Source organism: Lynx rufus, unplaced genomic scaffold, assembly GCF_022079265.1.
Source record: "Lynx rufus isolate CCGP_SWC_20201006 ecotype Redwood Valley unplaced genomic scaffold, mLynRuf1.p SCAF_9, whole genome shotgun sequence".
In the NCBI taxonomy this organism is placed as follows: Eukaryota; Metazoa; Chordata; class Mammalia; order Carnivora; family Felidae; genus Lynx; species Lynx rufus.
The window spans coordinates 63,668,291-63,689,217 of NW_025814897.1; the positions used below are offsets into that span (position 1 = coordinate 63,668,291).

General features: G+C 54.3%; 1 protein-coding gene across 1 annotated transcript; it reads right to left on the reverse strand.

The window, feature by feature from the left end:
- Window positions 1-4: 4 nt before the first annotated feature.
- On the reverse strand, window positions 5-20,342 carry DCHS1 (dachsous cadherin-related 1). The gene is made up of 20 exons (XM_047072562.1): window positions 18,552-20,342; window positions 12,647-12,835; window positions 12,319-12,550; window positions 11,943-12,179; window positions 10,632-11,657; window positions 10,230-10,423; window positions 9,887-9,983; window positions 9,628-9,785; window positions 8,564-9,428; window positions 8,232-8,471; window positions 8,015-8,140; window positions 7,177-7,386; window positions 5,043-5,921; window positions 4,803-4,916; window positions 4,425-4,636; window positions 4,182-4,336; window positions 3,854-3,984; window positions 3,455-3,738; window positions 2,951-3,089; window positions 5-2,616 (listed from the first exon to the last, which is right to left on the reverse strand). The coding sequence occupies exons 1-20, from the start codon at window positions 20,340-20,342 to the stop codon at window positions 5-7; spliced, it is 9,891 nt and encodes a 3,296-aa protein (XP_046928518.1).
- Between the last annotated feature and the right edge of the window lie 585 nt (window positions 20,343-20,927).

Consider the following 20,927-nt stretch of genomic DNA (forward strand, 5'->3'; position numbering starts at 1 on the left):
ACAGCTAGATGTGCAGCTCCGTGTCATCAGGTGGCTCCAGGCCAGACTCTTGGCTGAGTGCTGAGGCTGAGGGGCCCTGGGCCACCCCAAATGGTGAGACAACGGGTGAGCGAGCAGCCAGAGGAGACAGTGAGGGAGAGAAGCTGGGGGACATGGCAGCTGAGGATAGGGAACCTTCGTGGCTGATGGGGGAGCGGTGAGAAGCTGGTGGGAAGATGGCCCGGGTTGCAGCCGTGCTGGCTGGCTTAGGGGGCACAGACTTGGCTCCTGGGTGGGCCACAGCAGTGATGAGGGGTGGTGGGTCAATACGGGGAGCCGGGGGACATGGCCGAGCTTCATCCTTGAGCCGGGCAATCTCTGTGAAGACACTGGCCAGCGGCTGGAACTGAGGGCACCAGCTCAGCAGGTAGTCCCAGTTATAGCTGCCACGGAGCTCCTCCTCACCAGCCACAATGGCCGTCAGTGCACCTGCCACACATGGCTTGCCATCTGCTGGGAAGCCATAGTCCCCAGTGGGTGCAGGGCTCAGGCCACAGCCCCCCAGGAAGGCTGTGGCAGTGGCTGGTGGGCCCTCTTCTCGGTACAGAGTGGCTCCTGCACCTGGCAGCAGCAGCCCTGCCTTGCGGCCCTTATACCAGGTATCAGGGGCAGGTGGCTCACAGGATGTGTCACTCAGCCCGTCTGCATCCTGCTGGATGCCTGAGTCGGGGCCACGGGCAGCCAAGGAAGAAGCCACACTGGCCACACGTGGGAATTCATTGATCATGCGGATCTCGTCATCCTCTGCAGCCTCTGCTGAGCCTCTACCACTTGAGTGTGAAGGGTCCAGGGAGCCACCACGGGGGTAGGGTCCTCCAGCTCCTGGCCCACCATAGCTGGGGAGAGTCTGGTGATAGAGGTGCTCTGAGGGCGGGGGGCTGGGCGGCTCTCGGCCTAGCTTCTGCAGAGAGCCACTGGCCAGGGGCGCTGCCTGTGACATTGGACCGGGTGCTGCCTCAGCCTTGCGGCTACGGGCCCGCACCAGCCCTAGGACCAGTGCTGCTAGAGCAAGCACCACCACAACTCCCAGGGAGGCCGCCACAGCCCCCACCAACAGCAGGTTGAGGTCAGGTGCCAGGCCCAGGGCAGTATGGGTGATATCCACAGTCACAGGCACTGTGGCACTCCGGGAACCAGGCAGAGGCCCCCGTGCCACCACCTCCAGCCTCAGCTCCCGTGGTGCCTCACGTCGTGTCCGGCCTCCACTCCCAGAAGTGCCTGTCCCGCTGCCTGGTGCCCGACTGTCCACTCGAAGGTAGAGAGCACCTGTAGTCTGGTTGATACCAAAATAGGGGGAAGAGGTGGCAAGGGAATAGAGCACCAGGCCATCAGCACCTCCATCCTCATCTGTGGCCTGCACATGACCCAAGCTGTAGCCACGCCGGGCACCTTCTGGCACCTGGAAGTGGAAAGCTGGAGCCAGGAATACCGGGTCATACTCATCCTCCCCTGTCACCAGCACTGACACAGTGACCGAGGCTGAGAGATTCCCGGCGTCGGCAGCACCCACCAGCAGCTGGAAGCTTCCCGTATGCTCATAGTCGAAGGCCACTCGTGCCCTCAACTCTCCTGTTGAGCTGTTCAGTGCAAATGCTTCACGGCCCTCAGGCCCTGGCCCGGCCTCCAACAGGCTGTAGCGGAGCCTTCCGAAAGCCCCAGCATCCCCATCAATCGCATGCAGAGTGGTCACAAGAGTGCCTGGAGGCTGGTTCTCTGCCAGGCTGGTGCTGAGCAAGCTCAAAGGGAAGACTGGGCCATGGTCATTCACATCCTGGACTTCGATAGTCACTGGTGCCAGAGCGAAGTGTGTCCCAGCAGGGTCGGCAGCCTGCACTACAAGCTGATGTCGAGACTGGGTCTCACAGTCCAAGGGGTGGGCGAGTCGCAAGGCACCTGAACTCTCATCCAGCTCAAAGAGCCCAGAAGGGTCACCTGAGCTGAGCGTGAAACGCACAAGGCCATGAGGACCCGGGTCAGCATCAGAGGCCTCCACATGCAGCAATTCAACTCCAATGGGTGTGTCCTCAGGAACTGCCATGCGGTAGGATGCTTGAGTGAAGACAGGTGGGTTGTCATTGACATCCAACACAGTGACAGTGACAGGAACAGCTGAACTGCGAGGTGGCTGGCCCCGGTCAGCTGCAGCCACAGTTAAGTTGTACTGGGTTAGGGTTTCAAAGTCTAGAGATTCAAGCAACACCAGGCAGCCCAATGCCCGGGGACCTAGTCCACCACCTTCACCAGCCTCAGCCAGCCGGGGTTCCAGCTGGAAAACTCGGCCTCGGTTGCCACTGACGATGCTATAGTCCACGGTGGCATGGGCGCGGCTTCCATCGGCATCTGTAGCCTCCAAGGTGAGCAGGGTGGAACCAGGGGGCAGATCCTCAGTCACAGCCACACGGTAGTGTGGCAATGTGAAGCTAGGGGTGTGGTCATTCTGGTCCTGCAGCTGCACATGCACTGTGGCTCGTGCTGCCCGGCCTGGCATCCCATGATCTCGTGCTTCCAGCACCACGTCTACCACTCCTGGCCCCTCATGGCCCAAGGCCATTGTTCCCACTGTTGTGAACAAGGTCCCTGAGATGAGAAGGGAATGGAGAGAAATATGCATTCAGCAGAGACTGTAGGTGAGCAGAGGGGTGATCCTTTGGGGCCTAGGAAATGGCCTTGAAACTCAGACTCCAGGGAATAGCCTGCGCTGGGAGTTTATGAAATGGTTTCCAGGATTCAGGAAATGGCTTCTAGACATGCAGTCAAGACAGGGTTTAAAATAGAGACTAAGGAGGGGAAATTTTTCTCTCTGGGTCAGGGATCCAGGAGTTAAGAATTTGGGCAAGAAATTCTAGGAATGAGGTCAAAATATGGCCCATCACAGTCAAAGATAAGGGGTCAGATCCTGGGAAGGACGTACCATTGTTGGGGTCAACACTGAAGCCCTCAGCAGGGGAAGCCAGGTGGTAGGAAATGTGACCATTGGCACCTGAATCCTGGTCAGTGGCAGAGACGGAGAGAATGGCACTGCCTGGGGGTGTGTGTTCAAGCAGTGTCACCTGAGGGGTGAAGACAAGTGTTTATGGCCAAGCTTCCCAGCTGCCCTACTGTCCACTCAGCCTATGTTCTAGAGCCTGATCCCATGAGCCCTGCTGGGCATCCATGCCAGCTTGAAGCCCATACTCAGTACTCAAACTTCCCACCTTCCTCCATTTCTGGGCACAGGATGAAGTACCTAGACACATTTCCTAGGACGTGGAAGACTGGTTTGAGACGGGACCCTCCCATCCTCAGGGGTCCATCCTCAGGTCAGTTCCAAGATCCAGCCCTCCCTCCCCCCGCTCAGACACTTCTAGCTGTGTCACTTCCTTCCAACGTGAACAACACTGGGCCCAGGTGTGGGGACATCTGGGGACATCAATACCTGGTAGAGGCTCTGCGAGAAGGCAGGTGCATTGTCATTGACATCCTCCACAAACACTGTGAGGTTAGCATGGCCCTCATGAGGCCCGTCATGTGCCAGCAGTTGCAGGTGGTAGCGGTCACGTTGCTCAAAGTCCAGGGGGCCTGTGAGTGAGAGGCGGCCTCCATAGCGACCTATGCTGAAGGGATCCTGGGGTCCAGATGGGCTCAGCACATACCACAGCACGGGTCCTGAGTCCACATCATTCCCTGTTACCTGTGCAATCTCTGAGCCCAAGAGCGTATCTGTAATACATAGGACATGTGTGTCTGGCATGGTCCCAGACACCCCTGGAGCCCCAGGGTAGGGTACAGTGCCACCCTACCACCCTTTGTACCTCTCACTTTACCCAGCCCTCACCTTCTGACACTCGGAGCTCCCAGGGCTGGGGGATGGTGGGGCGATTATCATTGGTGTCGATGACCATCACCGTCAGGGTAGCTGAGCCCACCAGGGCTGGGCTTCCTCGGTCTGTGGCCATCAGTACCAGTCTGGACACAGAGAACAAACAAGAGTGGGGCCTGGGGATAAGGGAGAACCTTGGGCAGGGCTAAGAGGACACCCGACAGGCTAGAGGTCTGGGGGACTCAGGATGTGGCCTAGGAGTTGAGGGGGGGGGGACAGGGCAGGGCTTGAAACTGGATGGACACAGGATGGGGTGTCAGGAGTCTACAGAGCCAGCCTTTACCGTGTTTCAGCCCATATCTCACGGTCCAGGATGGCTGTGGTAGTAATAGTGCCTGTGGCTGGGTCTACATGGAACAATCCCCGTGCTGGCTGGGATGCGGCCAGACTATAAGAGATCTGTCCACTGGGGCCTTGGTCCAGGTCATCTGCCTCCACCTGGTGGGAGGAGGAGGCTGCTGGCACTGAGCTGGCCACAGACAAGTCCGGCCAGCCCTGCCCCCCATCTTCCCATCACACCCCACACCTGCAGCAAGGGTCCCTCCAAGGGCCTGGACTCAGGCAGGAAGGCCACATAGTGGGGCCGCAGGAAGCGGGGAGCATTGTCATTGGTGTCTTGCAGGGTTAGGGTCAGCACAGAAAAGGCAAAGGCTCCCCCGCTCTCTGCTTGCAGGACCAGTCGCAGTCGTGGGCTTGCCTCGAAGTCCAGCCCCTCTGCTGAGCGAACTGTGATGGCTCCTGTGGGGGCGGCAGAAAGCATCACGGATAGCTCTTGCTTGCCCTGGAGCCTGCCTCGCTGAGGCCCTTCCTCAAGGGTAGCCCCTCCACAACCAGAGCTTTCTCAGGCCCAGGAAGCTTCCCCAGGAGCCTGTTCCCTCACAGAGCCCCTGCTCCTGCCCCTTACCTGTACTAGGCTGGATGGAGAAAGTCCCTCTCTCATTCCCACTGAGAATGCTGTAGGTGATTGGTCCATTTGAGCCCCCTGCATGGACAGCCTTGGGGGAGACAATGGGAGTCCCTGCGGAGATGATGGTATTGGTTGGACAGTGAGCACCAGACTAATGTCTCCACTAGGAGACATTTTTAGTAAGTAACCCCAGCTCATCCAGGGATACAAAGCTGGAAGACATTATTGGGGACCCACCTGGGGGTGCATTCTCACGGAGCATGGCTTCACTACTAGCCCGAGGGAAGCGGGGTCCACGCTCAGACTCCCCCTGCAGCCCAACAATGACCACACCAGTGGCAGAGCGAGCTGGACGGCCAAGGTCGGTGGCCACGATGAAGAGGACACGATCCCGGGGACCCAGGGCTACAGGGGAGCGGGCCACACGTATTTCACCGGTGTAAGAGTCCACAGTGGTGCCAGGCGGTGGTGTGCCTGCCAGCCGGTATAGGATGGAGGCATTAGCACCAGCGTCACGGTCTTCAGCTCGCAGAGTGGCCAGAGGCAGGGTTGGGGTGCTGAGGCTGGGGCCTGGGCGGGGCAGACGCAGCCTTAGGGGACTGGTGGGGAAGGTGGGTGCGTGGTCATTGACATCACGGACTGTGATGGTGACAGGTACCGTGGTGCTCAGGGGCCCAGCTGCTGCACCATCCACTGCACTCACAGAAAAGGCATAGCTGGGACACTGTTCTCTGTCTAGAACTGTGGCTGTGCGCAATTCCCCAGAGCTGGGCTCCAGCAGAAAGGCTCCTGCTGCACCTGTACCCAGGTAGTAGGTCACACGGCCATTGGCCCCAGCATCAGGGTCATGAGCCTGTAGCTGCAGCAACAGGGTCCCTGCAGGTGCATCCTCAGGCACCTCCACAGAGTAGGCAGGCACAGGGAAGGCTGGAGCATGATCATTGGCATCCAGCACGGTCACTGTCACAAGTAGAGTGGCACTGAGAGCTGGCTGGCCTCCATCCCGGGCCTCTATCTGCAGCTGGAATGCTGGCTCCACCTCTCGGTCTAGTGGCCTCATGGTGCCAAATTCCCCGGAAGCTAGGTCTAGGATGAAGGCTCCTGATGGGTCCCCATCTGCAGAGAAGTACATGTGCATATAAACGTGTGAGTCCATGGGAATGGGGGTGATTTACAGGCAACAGCAAATAGGACAGAGTGGTGGGGAGAGAAACTGGGAGAAAGGCAGAGAAAAGAACCACAGAAGATAAAGGAAGATATGCTAAAGCAACCCTTCTCAGAGTGTGTTTGGAGACTCCTTCCAGGGAATATATAAGATCAAACTAGTTTCATATCAATACTAAGACATTATATGCCTTTTAAATTCTTAGTATTTCACAAGTGTACAGTGGAATCCAAATACTACATGACATGTGATGACATCACTTGGATAGTTAATGGAATGTGTGCTTATGATTCTTACATCTTCTAGAGTATAGGCAAAAAGTTTAGAACATAAACGTGTTTTCAGAGACTCAATTCGGTTTTTGCTGGCTTACCTTTAGTTACATCTGCTATAATCTTTGCAATCTCATTGCTGTCCAGCAAATTATTTGAACCTCTAATACTTCTTTGTACTTATGCAGAAATATGGCAAGCAGTACTTCACTGGCTTGTTTTACAGTAACATTTTAAAATTTTTCTCAAAAAAAAAAATAAAAAACAAAAAATGGGGTGCCTGGGTGGCTCAGTCAGGTAAGCATCTGATTCTTGATTTTGGCTCAGGTCATGATCTCACAGTGAGTTTGAGCCCCGCATCAGCCTCTGTGCTCACAGTGCAGAGTCTGCTTGGGATTCTGTCTCTCCTTCTCTCTCTGCCCCTCCCCTGTGCGTGCGCTCTCCCTCTCTCTCAAAATAAATAAACTTTAAAAAAATAATAAAAAATGGTTCTTAGCTTTAATGTCTAGTATAAAAAGTATTTATGTAATGTGTTTATTATAAATATGTATTTATGTATGTATTCATATATATATGTATAATAATGTATCACATTATTATATCAATAAATATTGATATCACACAAACAAAAATGCTTAGAATTCTCAAAAACTAAGAATATTAAGAGTTACTGAAAGGAAAAATTTTGAGAACAAGTGCTCTACAGAGACAAGAAAAAAAAAGAAACAGGAAAATAAAGACAGAGACACAAAGGGAGATAAAGAACTGAAGAGGCATAGAAAGAGACACTCAGAAACACATATATACATGAATGAAAAAGTAGGAGACAAAGAGAAGGAAAAGGAAACCCAGACACACTGTGGCTGACATAAGCCAACAAGGAGTAGAACTGGGCAAGTGGGTGCTGGATGTGTGGGTGTGGGACAGTTCTCACCCAGAATGCGGTACTGCAGCTGCCCGTTGGCTCCCACATCTGGGTCAGAGGCCCGCAGCACAGTAAGGGTCTGGGGGTCCTGGCCCTCGGGCACCTCCAGGGAGAGGTGGGCACTCCCAAAGGTTGGGGCATGGTCATTCTCATCCTCCACGGCCACCCGCACTGTGACATGGGTCAAGAGTGGGGGCGAGCCCCTGTCTCGGGCATACACTGTGGGGAAGCAAAATCAATGAGATCTAGCCTGCTCCCATCCCATGGAGAAACCCATACCACACATTGTTCACACATGTTCACCAGGTGTATATATGAGCCAGAAAATGTCCATCTCTCCACACTCCGCAAGCACATGGGTGCCTACACATATACATGTACACATAAATATACAAGTCAGAAGATGTTTTTTTCCTTCTAATCTCCCAAACTTAGTGCATGCAAGATGTATCTTGGATGGGTAGTAGTGTGACAGAAAAGGCACTAAGTGAGATATCAAAAACGTGGGTTCAAGTCCCAGTTCTACCACTTCCAAGCTGTGTTAGCTTGCACAAGTCACCTAACCTCTCTGGTACAATCAATAGGTTTCTCTGTTAAATGGCCACAGTATAATCTGAGGGAATCCTAAAGAGCACAGCTGTGACATTATGTATTTGAGACTTCGTGTGATGACAACGGGGACAGTCTAGTAGTCAGATCACCTCGCAATCTGCCCCAAGATGATCCAAAAATATAACAAGCTGTGCTGTAATAGGTGGAAGCTTCTAGAAGGTACTTTGGAGCATCTACCCATGTAACACTGGCTGTTTATAACACCTCAGGCTTTTGGGGTCCTGTCAGTGTGTACCTGTTAAGTTGATCTCCTCCTGTTCTTCCCGGTCCAGGGCCCGAAGAGTTGTGAGAACTCCAGTCTCTGGGTCCAGGGAGAAGCTTTCACCAGAGATGCCTCCGTAAGTCACTTGCCCATTGGCCCCTGAAGAAGGGCAGCAAGGAGGGGGGTCAGCGGGTAAATACACCTTTTCCTTCCAGATGTACCTCTCTCCACTCATCCCCTCAGGTCTTACCCAGGTCTGGGTCGGTCGCCCGCAGAGTGAGCAGAGAAGTGCCAGGCGGGCTGTTCTCACGCAAGAGGACGCTGTACTCTTGCTGCTGGAAAGCGGGTGCCTCATCGTTGACGTCAGCAACACTGACAGTCAGGAGCTGCGTGGCTGAGCGCGGAGGGGAGCCGTGGTCGGAGGCCACCACCGTCAGTACGTGCTCAGCTCGCTGTTCGCGGTCCAGGGACCGCACCACCGACAGCGCTCCTAGGTGAGCGGGTAGGGCAGGTTGGAAGCAAACCTCAACATTCCCTCCAAATCAGCACCCTCCCTCGTCCCAATCTCTGCGCCCAACTCACCGGTGCTGGAATGTAGCCGGAAGTAGCCGTCCCCACCAGCTGCCAGGCGATAGGACACGCGTGCGGCCTCGCCCAGGTCCGGGTCCCGCGCTACCACGTGCAGCGCCACGGGCCCGGGCGGCTGATCCTCGGGGATGCGCACACGTGAAGGGGAGGCGAACACCGGCGCGTTGTCATTCTCATCCGTGACAAAGACGCGCGCAGAAACGCGCGCTGCGCGGCGGCGGCTGGCGTTGGCGGGCCTGTCGGTGGCTTCCACGAGCAGCAGCAGGGCAGGTGTGGTCTCCCGGTCCAAGCCTCGCGGTGCGCTGAGCGCCCCGGTGCGCGCGTCCAAGCGCAGCGCAGGCACGGGCGGCTCCTGGCGCAGCAGACGGTAGCGAACATCGCTGTTAGGGCCCGGGCCGTCGGCGTCCGAGGCGCGGAAGGTGTACAGCGCCGCGCCAGGATCCGGGTTCTCCGGCAGCGCCAGCGCCAGCGGGTCGCGCGCAAAGGCTGGCGCGTGCTCGTTCTCGTCCTGCACGCGCACCTGCACGCGCAGCAGCCGCGCGCCCGCGCCTCCCGGGCCCTCAGCGCGCACAGTGAGAGCGCGCCACGCCGGGCCTGCCTCAAAGTCCAGGGGCCGGGCCAAGTACAAGCGCCCTGAGGCCGCGTCCAGCGCGAAGGTGCCCTCCGGGTCGGCGCCGCCCACCAGAGTGTAGGTGAGTGCGCCCACCCCCGCCAGCTCTGGCGACGCCACGGAACCCAACAGGGATCCGGGCTGCATCCCCTCCGCTGCTGTCACCGTCAGCACGACGGGCACCGGAGCCGCTGGGTCTGGCTCTGATGGATCCGGTGGGGGCTCAGCCGAGCGAACTGATGGAAGCACCTGTTGTGGACAGAGGAGGAAGGACAGAATCGAGGGGAGCCAAGTTAAAGGGGTCTGGGCTGGCCTGCTGGGTAGCTGGTAGGGCAGTAGGAGTAGACTGACTAGAGGGCACAAGGACTCCATGAAAGCGTGGCTCTTGGAGGGAGCTCATAGTGGTGGCCAAGGAGAAGTAAACAGATTTAAGGAAGAGCAGCCTTACTTGCACCAGCAGCTGGAGGCTGGAGCTCCTAGGGGGGCTGCCTTGGTCGTGAGCGCTCAAAGTCAGCACATAGTGCGGCCGCTCTGCTCGGATCAGGGGTGCAGCAGTGAGCAGCTCCCCCAAGTGAGGGTGCAGAGAGAAGAGCTCTGAGCCAGGACCTGGGGACAGGTATACGAAGGGTGAGGGCATGAGTCCCAGAGCTGGGGAGGTCATGCCATCACCCACCAACTCCCTTCTCTCCACGTCTCCCCCATCATACCAGTTAGTGTGTACAGGATGGTGCCATTCTCCCCCTCGTCTGGATCTTTGGCCTGCAGAGTCGTCACCAGTGTTCCTGGAGGCACTCGATCTGGTACCTGTGGGGACACACAGTTCACCTACAGCTGTGTCCTTCCTTGTGTTCTTGAGTCAAGTTTCCCTCACCTGAGACATCTCAGAGTCAAGTTCCCCTCACCTGAATGCAGGCAGAGCCCCTTTTCTGCTCTCACACCTGTTCCAAGAGCCAGTCTCTCTGATCTACACCTACAGCTCTGTGGGGAGATGACCCCCCACCCCATTGCCTCTCACACTTCTTCAGGGCAGGGTCCTGCCACTTCACATACCTGTATAGGGAGGCCGCCGCCAGCAGCCCCTGAAGCCTGCAGGAAGGTAGGGCTATTGTCGTTGAGGTCGAGCACTGCGATGTGCACGGTGCCTGTGGTACTACGGGGTGGGTTCCCCCCGTCCTGCACCTGCACCAGGAGCTGGTAGCTGCTCTGCCGCTCTCGGTCCAGGGTTTGGAGTGTGGTCATTTCTCCTGGGAGTGCAGGATAAGGGTCATGTATGGGCACAGCCTGAGGCCTGCATCTGAGAAGCTGGGGTTTAGGGAGTGTGGGAGGGAATGCCAGGGTGAAAGTCCAGGCTGAGTCCTGGTCCTCTTGGCAGGGGTCTGGGAATTCTGTCTGGGTATTCACCAGTCTGAGGATGAGGCTATGAGATCTCAGAATTTGGGCCCCAGTGCTCACCAGTCTGGGGGTGGATGCGGAAGGCCTTGCTGTCTTCTGACAGCTGTCGCAGGCTGTAGGTCAGACGTCCGTTGGGTCCTGAGTCTCGGTCAGTGGCAAAGACCCGGCCCACGCTGGTCCCTGGGGGCTGGTTCTCAGCCACAGCCAGGAAGGTGGGCTCCTCAGACAAGCGGGGACTGTGGTCATTCTGGTTGAGGATGCTGACCCTCACGGTGGCTGTGCCTGTCTGCTGCCCCAACTCAGCTTTGGACCCAGACACTGCCATTACCTTCAGTGTGTACAACTCCTGGGCCTCACGGTCCAGTGCTGCTCGCACCCATAGCCAACCACTCTGTGGTTCCAGGCCAAAGGGGCTGCTTGGCCCATCTGCTGCAAGGTGATAAGTGATGGGGCCCCCATCTGGTGCTTGAGCTTGCACTTGCAGGACCTGAGTTCCAGGGGTGGTGCCTGAGGGCAGGTCCACACGGTAGATGGGGCTGTCAAAATGAGGAGCCAGCCCACGGGTCGCCGAGTCTTGTACCACTACCCGTAGTCGGAAGTGGCTGGTGCGGGGTGGGGAGCCTCCATCCCGGGCCTCCAGCTCCAGCTCATGCGCTGGCCCCCCTGGAGGCCCCAGAGGTCTCATAAGCCGTACATGGCCTGTCGTGGGGTCCACAGTGAAGGCCCCACCACCCCCAGCTAGCAGGGTAAAGGTGACTCGACCGTTAACACCTGCATCAGGGTCCAGAGCCCGAAGTGTATAGATGGGGGTCCCTGGGGCAGTGCTTGGTGGCAGCAACACTGTGTCTTCAGGTGCAGGGAAGGCAGGGGAGTTGTCATTCACATCATCCAGCAGCACACGCACCCGAGCCATTGAAAAAGCTGGGGGCACTCCACTGCCTGCCCGCACCTCCAGCTCCAGCACCGGTCCCAGCAGCTCCCGGTCCAGAGGGCGAAGTGTTTGTAACAGCCCCGAGGCCCCATCTAAAGAGAAGAGTCCTCGGGGATCCCCACCTGATAAGGCAAGGGTCACAGACCCCAAGCGACCTGAGGAGAGGAGAGAGGAGTCAGGAAAGAGATGGGACGCATCTAACGAGTTGGGGCCCAGACTCTGATCCCAAGGAGGGAGAAGCACTGTCCACACCTGTGTCTTTCAAACTACTGGGACATTCATGTGCCTGGGGATGAAGCAGAGGGCCTGCACTGTGTCCAGGGAGGTGCTGGGGTTGTAACCTGCGTGTTATCTGTGCTGTGATACTCTAGGGTACTTTGAGATGGGTTATGGTGGTGTGTCTGGGTACAGCACCAAATGGGTATAATGATAAATGATACCTGGTGGGTTGCGTGCCTGGACTACACCGACACTGGTGCCTGGCGCCACATCCTCTGGCACGGAAAAGACATACTGTAGTTGCTCAAATACAGGTGGTACAGGGGTTCCAGGCACAATGCTGATGTTGACTCGGGCACTGGGCTCTGCCTGCAGGCCACCTCCATCCTGGGCCCCAATCTCCAGCTGCACCACAGCGTTGGCCCGTCTGGCCAAGGGCCAGGCTACTGTCAACAGCCCTGGGAGAAGGGATAGAAGCACTGACGTATAAGGAAACAGAATAGAAGTAAAAAGGTTATGGGAGAGGGGGCAATACTTCATGTAAGCAGGTGGGGAGAGGGGTCCGGGGGCAAGGCCTGGGAATGGGAGGATCCTCACCTGAGTGCTCGTCCAAGGCAAAGAGTGGGGGATTATTGCCAGCCAGGATGTAGTAGGAGAGTCGCCCATGGGGCCCCTGATCAGGGTCATGGGCACGCACCCTCAGCACAGCTGTGCCTGGTGTACTCTGGGCACTCAGACTGGCAGCATACTCCCGTGGATAAAACTGAGGTGGGTTGTCATTCTCGTCTGACACAAACACCTTCACGTATACCATGGACTTGAGGCCTCCCTAGGGAGACATGCAGCCATAAGTCAGGTGGACCTTGTCTGGCTCTGGTGAATGCCCTATTCCAACACCCAGACTGCCCATGGTCTGCCCACTCACCCCATCCACAGCTGTCACTGTGAAGTCGAAGCTCGAGGGCCCCTGGTCTCGGTCTAGGATCCGGGTCGTGCACACATCACCACTCTGGGCATCAATGCGGAATGGGGGAGACCCTGAGGCCCCAAGTCCAGCACCCAAGGAATAGGAGAGGAGGCCAAATGGGCCACTGTCTGCATCTGTGGCTGTCACCTGGGGAGAGGCTGGGGTGAGTGATGTCCATCTTGTTGACCAGAAGAGCCAGAGTTAAGTGGCAATTAGAAGAAGCAGGCCCTGGGCCAGCTGGGAGCCAGGGTCTTTGGATGGTGGACACATACAGGGGACTAATAGGACATGGGCCAAAACCCAACTACATCTCAAACCTCACCACCTGGTTTAGGTTCCTGTGAGCCTCTGATCACAACATTTTTGTCAGCTCGTCAATACATAGCCTTGTTTTATGCATGTTTCTGTTTAAAGACACCTATGTAATATATATTGTTGATTCATTAACACTGAATTCATGGCCAATGGCACTATAAATCATATCTGAATGAAGCTTATCTAACATACTAATTTTCTTCATAAGGCACATCACAGCCCTCCTGTGCTTAGGAACACCAGACAGCACTTCAGCACTACACTTGGGGACCATTTTAAACAGCAAAATCACCAAACAAAGAGGACAAAAATGCAAAAAATGTGGCACCAAATAGACCACAAAAAGGACCCTTGTTTACAGTATGAGCTGAAATATGAAGGCAGAGCATTGCTTGGAATGTGCACATCAGGCCACTTGAATTTTTCATCATTCTGCACATGTCCAGAAATGTCTGCAAAAGCTCCATAAGTATTGTTTTGGGGGTTAGAAATAAATTTTAGAGAGTCTGCAAATTCACAAATGCAGAATCTGCAAATGATGAGGTCAAACTGCACTGACAAAGGAGAGTGCTTGGGCTATGACTGCAAATTCCAGGTGGGTCACAGGGAGTTAATAACCATCACCAAGTCTCATAATCACTCTGAGCAGAGAACTAACTGACTGATGCACCTACTGGGACTGATGTTCTAGCCCTGCATTTTCTGGAGTTTGGCCATTCCAGAGCAGGGTTTGATTGATACTGGAATCTAATCGCTGGAGGGATCGGGGTCTGCTCTGTGGATTTATGGATGTGGCTCACGCACCTGTGGCATCCACTGCCTCTCAAGCCAACCTTGTTGGAAGTGAGAGAGGGAGAATTGCAAGTCCATGGGGCATCAAGGGCATTATGTCCAGGAGGCTCCACAAAACCAAGAAGTAGGGGAAGGCTTTCCTGGTTAATTCTTGGGCATCTCCTAGACTGGCTCAGGAAAAGGTAAACTATTGGACACCAATGTCAGGAGCCTCTGAACATTTCAGAAGCAGAGCAGCAGGAGACACCATTCCAAAAGCTTCTGAGCCTAGGACAGGGCCAGGCACACAGTAGGTACTCTATATATATTTGTTGAATGAGCAAACAGATATTCTGATTGCCCTTACAACAAAAACCTCCTTCAAACTAAGTTTTATACATTGGGTGCACATTAGACCCCCAACAGTGTGTTAGCTGGTGTTGACTGCTGTAGCCTGTGACAAAGTATTCTCTGTGTGTACAAGGGTCTTAGGGTCACGGTATGCTGTAAGAGGAAGCTGGAGAGTTCCCTTTTCGTAGCCAGAAAATGCTCCTCAGAAAGGAGGCTAGCCAAGGACTTCTGATTGTTGCCCAGGCCCTTGACAGAAGTGATTTGTGGCACTGTTTACCCTCCGGAGAGACCCTGCCATGGCTGAACCCTGGAAAACAGCTCCTGCTCTAACTCTTTACTGTGGCTGTGGGCCCAGATATCCCAGGAGACAAACATCCCCCTGCATCAATCCAGGCGGGCTGCAGCACAGCTGCTGCATCATCTCCAGAAGCTGTTAAAGACCTTTGCCCTCTGACTCCCTGCAGGAAGAAAGCAATAAATAGTGGTCAGGGGAAGTTGTCAGGAAGTGACCCCAAAAGGCATACAGGCCACTGACTGGAAATGACCAAGGCAGAAGTGAATTTCCCAGCCTGTGCAGCTCCAGCTCAGAGGCTCCACTGCAAATGCAGTTTCTCTTCTCAGCAGGCGCTCAGCCCTGCGTCCCAGCCCAACTTTGGTCAGTCCCCTCTCCCACTTAGCTCTCCTTTAATCCCCACCCGCCCTTAGCTCTCATCCATTGCACTACTTCAAGGAGGAAGTAAACACCCTTATCTGTGAATTTTCTGAAGTTCCTACCAGACCACAAACTTACTGCATCCACCCCACCCTGACCTCCCTCCCAGGTGTCTCCCACTTCTCCTTCTGCTGCCTCCCCCTCCACAGACTCCTCCGCCTCCCCTTTCCCTGACTGTTCTCACACATTTGCTCCCTGGGATCTCTCCCTGGCCTTCTCACTCGACATGCTCCCTCAGGACCTTCTCTTCCATTTCTGTGGCTTTGACCATCATCTGCACTTTGACCTGGACCACTCTTCTGAGCTCCAAACCTGCACATCGATGCCTGCTCAATATCTCCACTTGGATGTCCCAAGTGGCACCTTAAATCCAATGTGTCTAAAACTAAACTCATGATCATTCCAACCCCTCTCTAATGACTCTTCCATCCAGGCAGTTGCTCAAGCCAGAAATCTGTTCTTCCCTTTTTCTCTCCCGGTATATCAATCAACTAGGGACTAAGTAAATCCTCATTATCTCTCCTATTTGTCTAATCCTCTCCATCACCATTATCACTGTCCTGATTTAGGCCTGAGCCATCTCTCCCCTGGACTATTGTGATTCCCTTCTCATAGGTGCCTGAGCCTCCAATCCATCTTCTACACCAGGACTTCTCATCCTTGGCACAACTGGCATTTTGGATCAGATAATCCTTTGTTGTGTGCTGTCCTGTGCATTACAGGATGTTTGACAGCATCCCTGGCCTCTGTGCGCTAGATGTCAGTAGCATCACACCACTTGTGACATTCATGTGTCAGAATGAAATGTCTGTAGACATAGCCTGATGTCCCCTCCAGAGGGCAAAATCATGCCCAGTTGTGAACCGCTGTTCTATACTGACTACCAAAAGCATCTTTTGAGAAAGCAAATATGATCATATTACCCTTCCACTTGAAAATCTTTAATGTTCTCCAAAGAAAAGTGCTCAAACCCTTTGGCTTGGCTTGACTCCTCACTGTCTGGCCTACCTGCACAGTCTCCCTCCCAGTCTCCCATCCCAAACCTTAACCTCCAGAGACACTGAGCCACTTGTAGGCCCCTGAACAAGTCAGGCTCTCCCACTGCTCTGTGCATGTGTGTCACTTGTGCCTGGACCACCGCCCTACACTCCCCACTGTCTGGTCTCCTCACCAACTGCTGCTCATCCTGTAAGTCTCAGCTTGAGGCTCACCTCTTTTGGGATGCATTCATACTGCCTGTCTACCTCACATAAGACCCCATCATGGAGGTTTTCTTATTGCAGTACAACTACTTCTTTGCACATGAATCTCCACTCTAGACTATAAACTCCATGAAGCAGGGGGCAGGGTGAATGACTCATTCATGACTGTATTCTGTGTCCCTAATGCAATGACTTGCACATGGTAGATATTTGATAAATGTATATTGAGTGAATTGAATATTAAGACTTCTTGTCTTAATATTCAGATATGAACAGGTATGAACACTCGGTGATCATTTTTAACTCCCACCTCCCTATAGTTATGAATAGTAAAAACTCCAGGAAACCCCTTGGAGAGTTACCCTCTAGCTTCAGGCACTAATGAGGAGGAAAAAGTTTGGAAGTCATCACCCATTGGTCCGAGGCCAAGAGGGAGAGTAAACACATGGGAGAGTGGGTGGGAGCTGGATAGCAGCAGGCAGGCAAATACCCAGAGTCTGGCCAGAGGCAAGGCGTCAGCTGGATCTAGGCACTGGCCTGAAGTCTAGGCCCTGAGAAGATGCGCAAGGGTCTGGTGGACTTCTGAGATGTAAAGACTTCAAGCACTAGTCTCCTGAGAGGCCTTGCTACCTCCTGTTTCCTCTCTTGCATACTCCATATTCCATGATGCAGCCAAAGCAATCGTTTCAAAAGGCGTACCAGATTTGCTTACAGCCCCTCTTTGGCCCCCTGTGATTTTTAAAACAAAGTCAAAGCTTGCAATCTGGTCCCTGTCTACTATTTTGTCTCATCTCTCTGCAACTCTTATCAGCATAGTTGGGGCCAACCTGAACAATGCAGTCACCTGAACACGTCACAGTGTTCTGCGGCTCTCTCTGTAGGCCTGGAATCCACAGCCACATACTCTGTATGATCCATTCGGCCAACTCTCACTGGTTCTTCAAAGGCCCCTTCCTCTGGGCTTCCACAGCACCTCATATGCCATCTGACACAGCACTAGTTACTAGTGTGTCTCCCTATCTAGACTGGGACCTGCCTGGGAACAAGACCGTGCTCTTTCTTTCTTCCTTGGGACCAGCACAGTGCCAAGCTTATAGCGGGTTAATTCTTGAATATGTCACCTACACACTGATCTAATCCATCCTTCACCCTTAAAGCAAGTTAGCTCCCTAAAAACACAATCTGTAGGAAGGAAGGAGGGAGGGAGGGATGAAGAGGATTTTTAGGGTGGTGAAACTACTCTGCATTAATACCATAATGCATGTTGTTATATATGTCCATTATATACACATATACATTATACATTTGTCCAAAAAAATACAGTGTACAACACCAGGAGTGAACCCTAATGTAAATCATTTTTGGGGATTTGGGGTGATAATGTGTCAATGTACGTTCATCAGTTGTAACAAATGAACCACTCTGGTCGGGGAGGTTATATGAATGGGGACAGAGAGTATATTTGAAATCTTTGCTCTCAACTCAGTTTTGCTGTGGATCTAAAATTGCTCCCAAAAAGTAGTCTTTAAAAAACAAAAACAATGGGGCCTGTGTGGCTCAGTCAGTTAAGTATCGACTCTTGGTTTCAGCTCAGGTCATGATCTCATGGTACATGGATTCAAGCCCCCTGTCGGGCTCTGCACTGATAGTGTGGAATCCCTGTTTGGGATTCTCTCTCTCTCTCTCCCTCGCCCCCTCTCTCTCTCTCTTCTCCTTCCCTGATCTCTCTCTCTCTCTCAAAACAAATAAAAAAATATTTAAAAAAAAACCAATATGATCACACCCTCTTCTGGCTCAAAGAAGTTCAGTGACCTCCTTTGCCTTCCAAGTAAAGTCCTAATCTTACCTCACGGCTTGGTGTCCAAGGACTTCTGCAATCTGGCCTTGGCCTGCCTCTTTAGTTTCATGCCCCCTCTGTCTCCTCCAGGCCTGACTCACAAGCACTCTATGGCTTCCAGAATCTGTCCAGGGCTCTCACCTCCTCCTCTGAGAGGCCTTCCTGCTCTGGATATTGGGATCTTATTAATACTTCTTGTTATCTTGTGACTGAGCCCAAATGTCTCATCAAGGCTCAGCTCCAGGGAGAGGGATGGGGATTTCTTCCAGCTGAGCACAGCACTGGACAAGGGCTCCATAAATACTGGCATCCCCTTAGGGGAACAGGAAACACATGGGTGTACAGAATCTCCATCTCTGCCTTTCAGAACAGCTTTGAGATTTGATAGAGTTTCTCTCACCTCTTGACACCACAGGACACTTTTTCTCTTGATCCAATCTTAATTCTCTCAACTGCCTCACCTGGCCCAGCTCTCAAACCCTGCTTTCTCATCTTGTCGTTAGCCCTCACACTCTGCACAGACTTTGGAGCTCACAGGATAGGATCAAACCCTCTGACATAAGTCACCATAAACAGATGCACCTGCAAGGCTTGGTTTCTGTTCTGAGGTCCCCTGTGACCCTTTCATCCATTCCTGCACACAGCAACATCCCGCTGTGTGCGGGACTTACCCACCTGCAGGAAACAGGTTCCAGGCTGGGTGCCCTCAGGCAGTGAGGCATTGTAGAAAGTCCTCTGGAACTGGGGCTCATTATCATTCACATCTTGCAGGGCCACACTGACTGTGGCGGAGGAGGCGAGAGGAGGCAAGCCCCCATCTGTGGCCACCACGATCAGCTGTGGCTGAGGTTCCAATTCATAGTCCAGCGAGGCAGCCGTGGTAATAATGCCTGATGTGGGGTCGATGGAGAACCAGCGGGTGTGAGCTCCAGGGGCCAGGCTATAGGTGACCTGACCATTAGTGCCCTGATCAGGATCCCGGGCTGTCACACGCACCACAAAGCTGCCAGGCAGTGCAACTTCAGGAAGGGGCTCAGGTCGGTAGAGCTGACGGTCAAAGGTAGGCGCATTATCATTGACATCAGTGACATGCAGCACAAAGGTAGCCTCGGCCCGCAGTGGGGGTGAGCCTGAGTCTGTGGCAGTAACCCGCAAGTTATAGGCATCCCTCTCCTCCCGATCCAGCTGCCTAGCTACGCACACCAGGTAGATGACACTGTCCTGAGTGCTTAGGGCAAAATGGCCCTCTCCACCCTCCAGGGAAACATTGACATGAGCAAAGTCACCATCATCTGGGTCTGACACAGAGATGCGAGCAACGAGCTGGCCAGGTGGGGCAGCCTCAGACACTCGTGGGGAGCCATCTGCACTCAGGAAGATGACAGTCATGGAGGGCTGATTGTCATTGGCATCTCGCACGTGCACAGTCACAAAGGCTGAGCCCAGCTCAGGGTGAGCCCCGCCATCCCGCGCCTGCACCACCAGTTCATGGACCCGCCGTTGCTCAAAGTCCAGTGGCCGCTCCAGCCGCAGCAGTCCTGTGTGTGCGTCAATGGAGAAGGGTCCATCACCCTCGCTCTGCCTCCGGTTGATCTCATAAGTCACAGCCCCATTGGCACCAGCATCGGCATCAGATGCATACACCTGCAAGACGGGACTGCCAGGGGCTAGGCTCTCAGACACCACAGCGTGATAGCGGCTCTGATTGAAAGCTGGGGCATGGTCATTGATGTCCAGCAGTGTCACATCCAGCAGGGCCTGGGCCCTCCTCGGGGGTGAACCGCCATCATAGGCCTCCAGTTGCAGCATATAATGTGAGCGGTTCTCTCGGTCCAGCTCCCCAGTAACTACCAGTTCTGGCACTGGGGCCCCATCTGGACCAGGACGTGTCTCCAGCTGGAAGGTCTCTCCAGCCCCATCACCAGATAGTGCATAGCCCTGGGTTCCTAGGCGGCCAGCATCTGCATCACGAGCAGGCTCCAGCGGGTAGCGGGTGCCAAGAGCTGTATGCTCAGGTATCTGCAGGGCAGCCCGAGCCTGCGGGAAGGCTGGAGCATGGTCATTGATGTCAGCCACTCGCACAGTAACTTCTACGGTGGCACCATCAGGAGTCACTGCGGTGAATCGGTAGCGATCTCGCCGCTCACGATCCAAGACACGGGCTGTACGGACCACTCCACTGTGTTCATCGATGGCCAGGTCTGTGCCCACCCCGCTGCCCTCTTGGGCGGAGATGAAGTACATGGGAGGTGCTGCTGTGCCTGGTGGAAGCCCTGCACTGATGTCCCCAATCAATGTGCCTGCCGGTTGCTCCTCATCAATCTGTAGGTCCAAGCTCCCGGCCTGACCCCAGGCGCCTGACACTCTGGCTCCCAGCAGCAGCAGCAGCAGCAGTGGTAGCAGGGGGAGGTGCCTGGAGCTCTGCATGCCAGTGCAGGAAGGCGCAATGCCCGGCTCCTTCTGCATGACAGGGGCGATCCAGTTGTGACTAGGGCTCCAGCTCTGGGCCAGGCTCTGGGCCCAGCTTGATCTCAGGTTTTGGATCAGGTCCAGCTTGGGCCCTGGCTCCAGCTCGGGCTCCCTGACCTGGGAGAAAAGCAGAAGGAAAAAAGTCATGATTGGGGAGGTGGGGAACGGAATCAATGGTCCGGGGAGACTGGGACCTAAGCCACAGCAAGACTGAGGCATGTTCAGCCCTGCCGTAGGGCATTTGTGCTGTTGCACACCCATCTTGAGTCCAAGAAGTGCCTGTTTCAGAACTCCTCAGGACCCGCTCCAGTCTTTCCCTGGCAGCTTGCCATCCCACGCTAACCCTCCTCCCCCAGCAGACTGTTTTGTTCCTATTGTCCAGGTCTCAATGCCCTTGGACTCCCTTTCTTTCATCTCTGGACTTAAAAATATGGCCAATCCTTTCTTATTTTTCTTCTCATTCAGGACTAATACCTCAATAACCATGTGTTTTTGGTAACCTCACCTTCAATCATCACCTTTTGGAGACTTCTGTCAGCATTTAAATATGTTGAAGACTTTCCTATTTTATTTTATTTTATT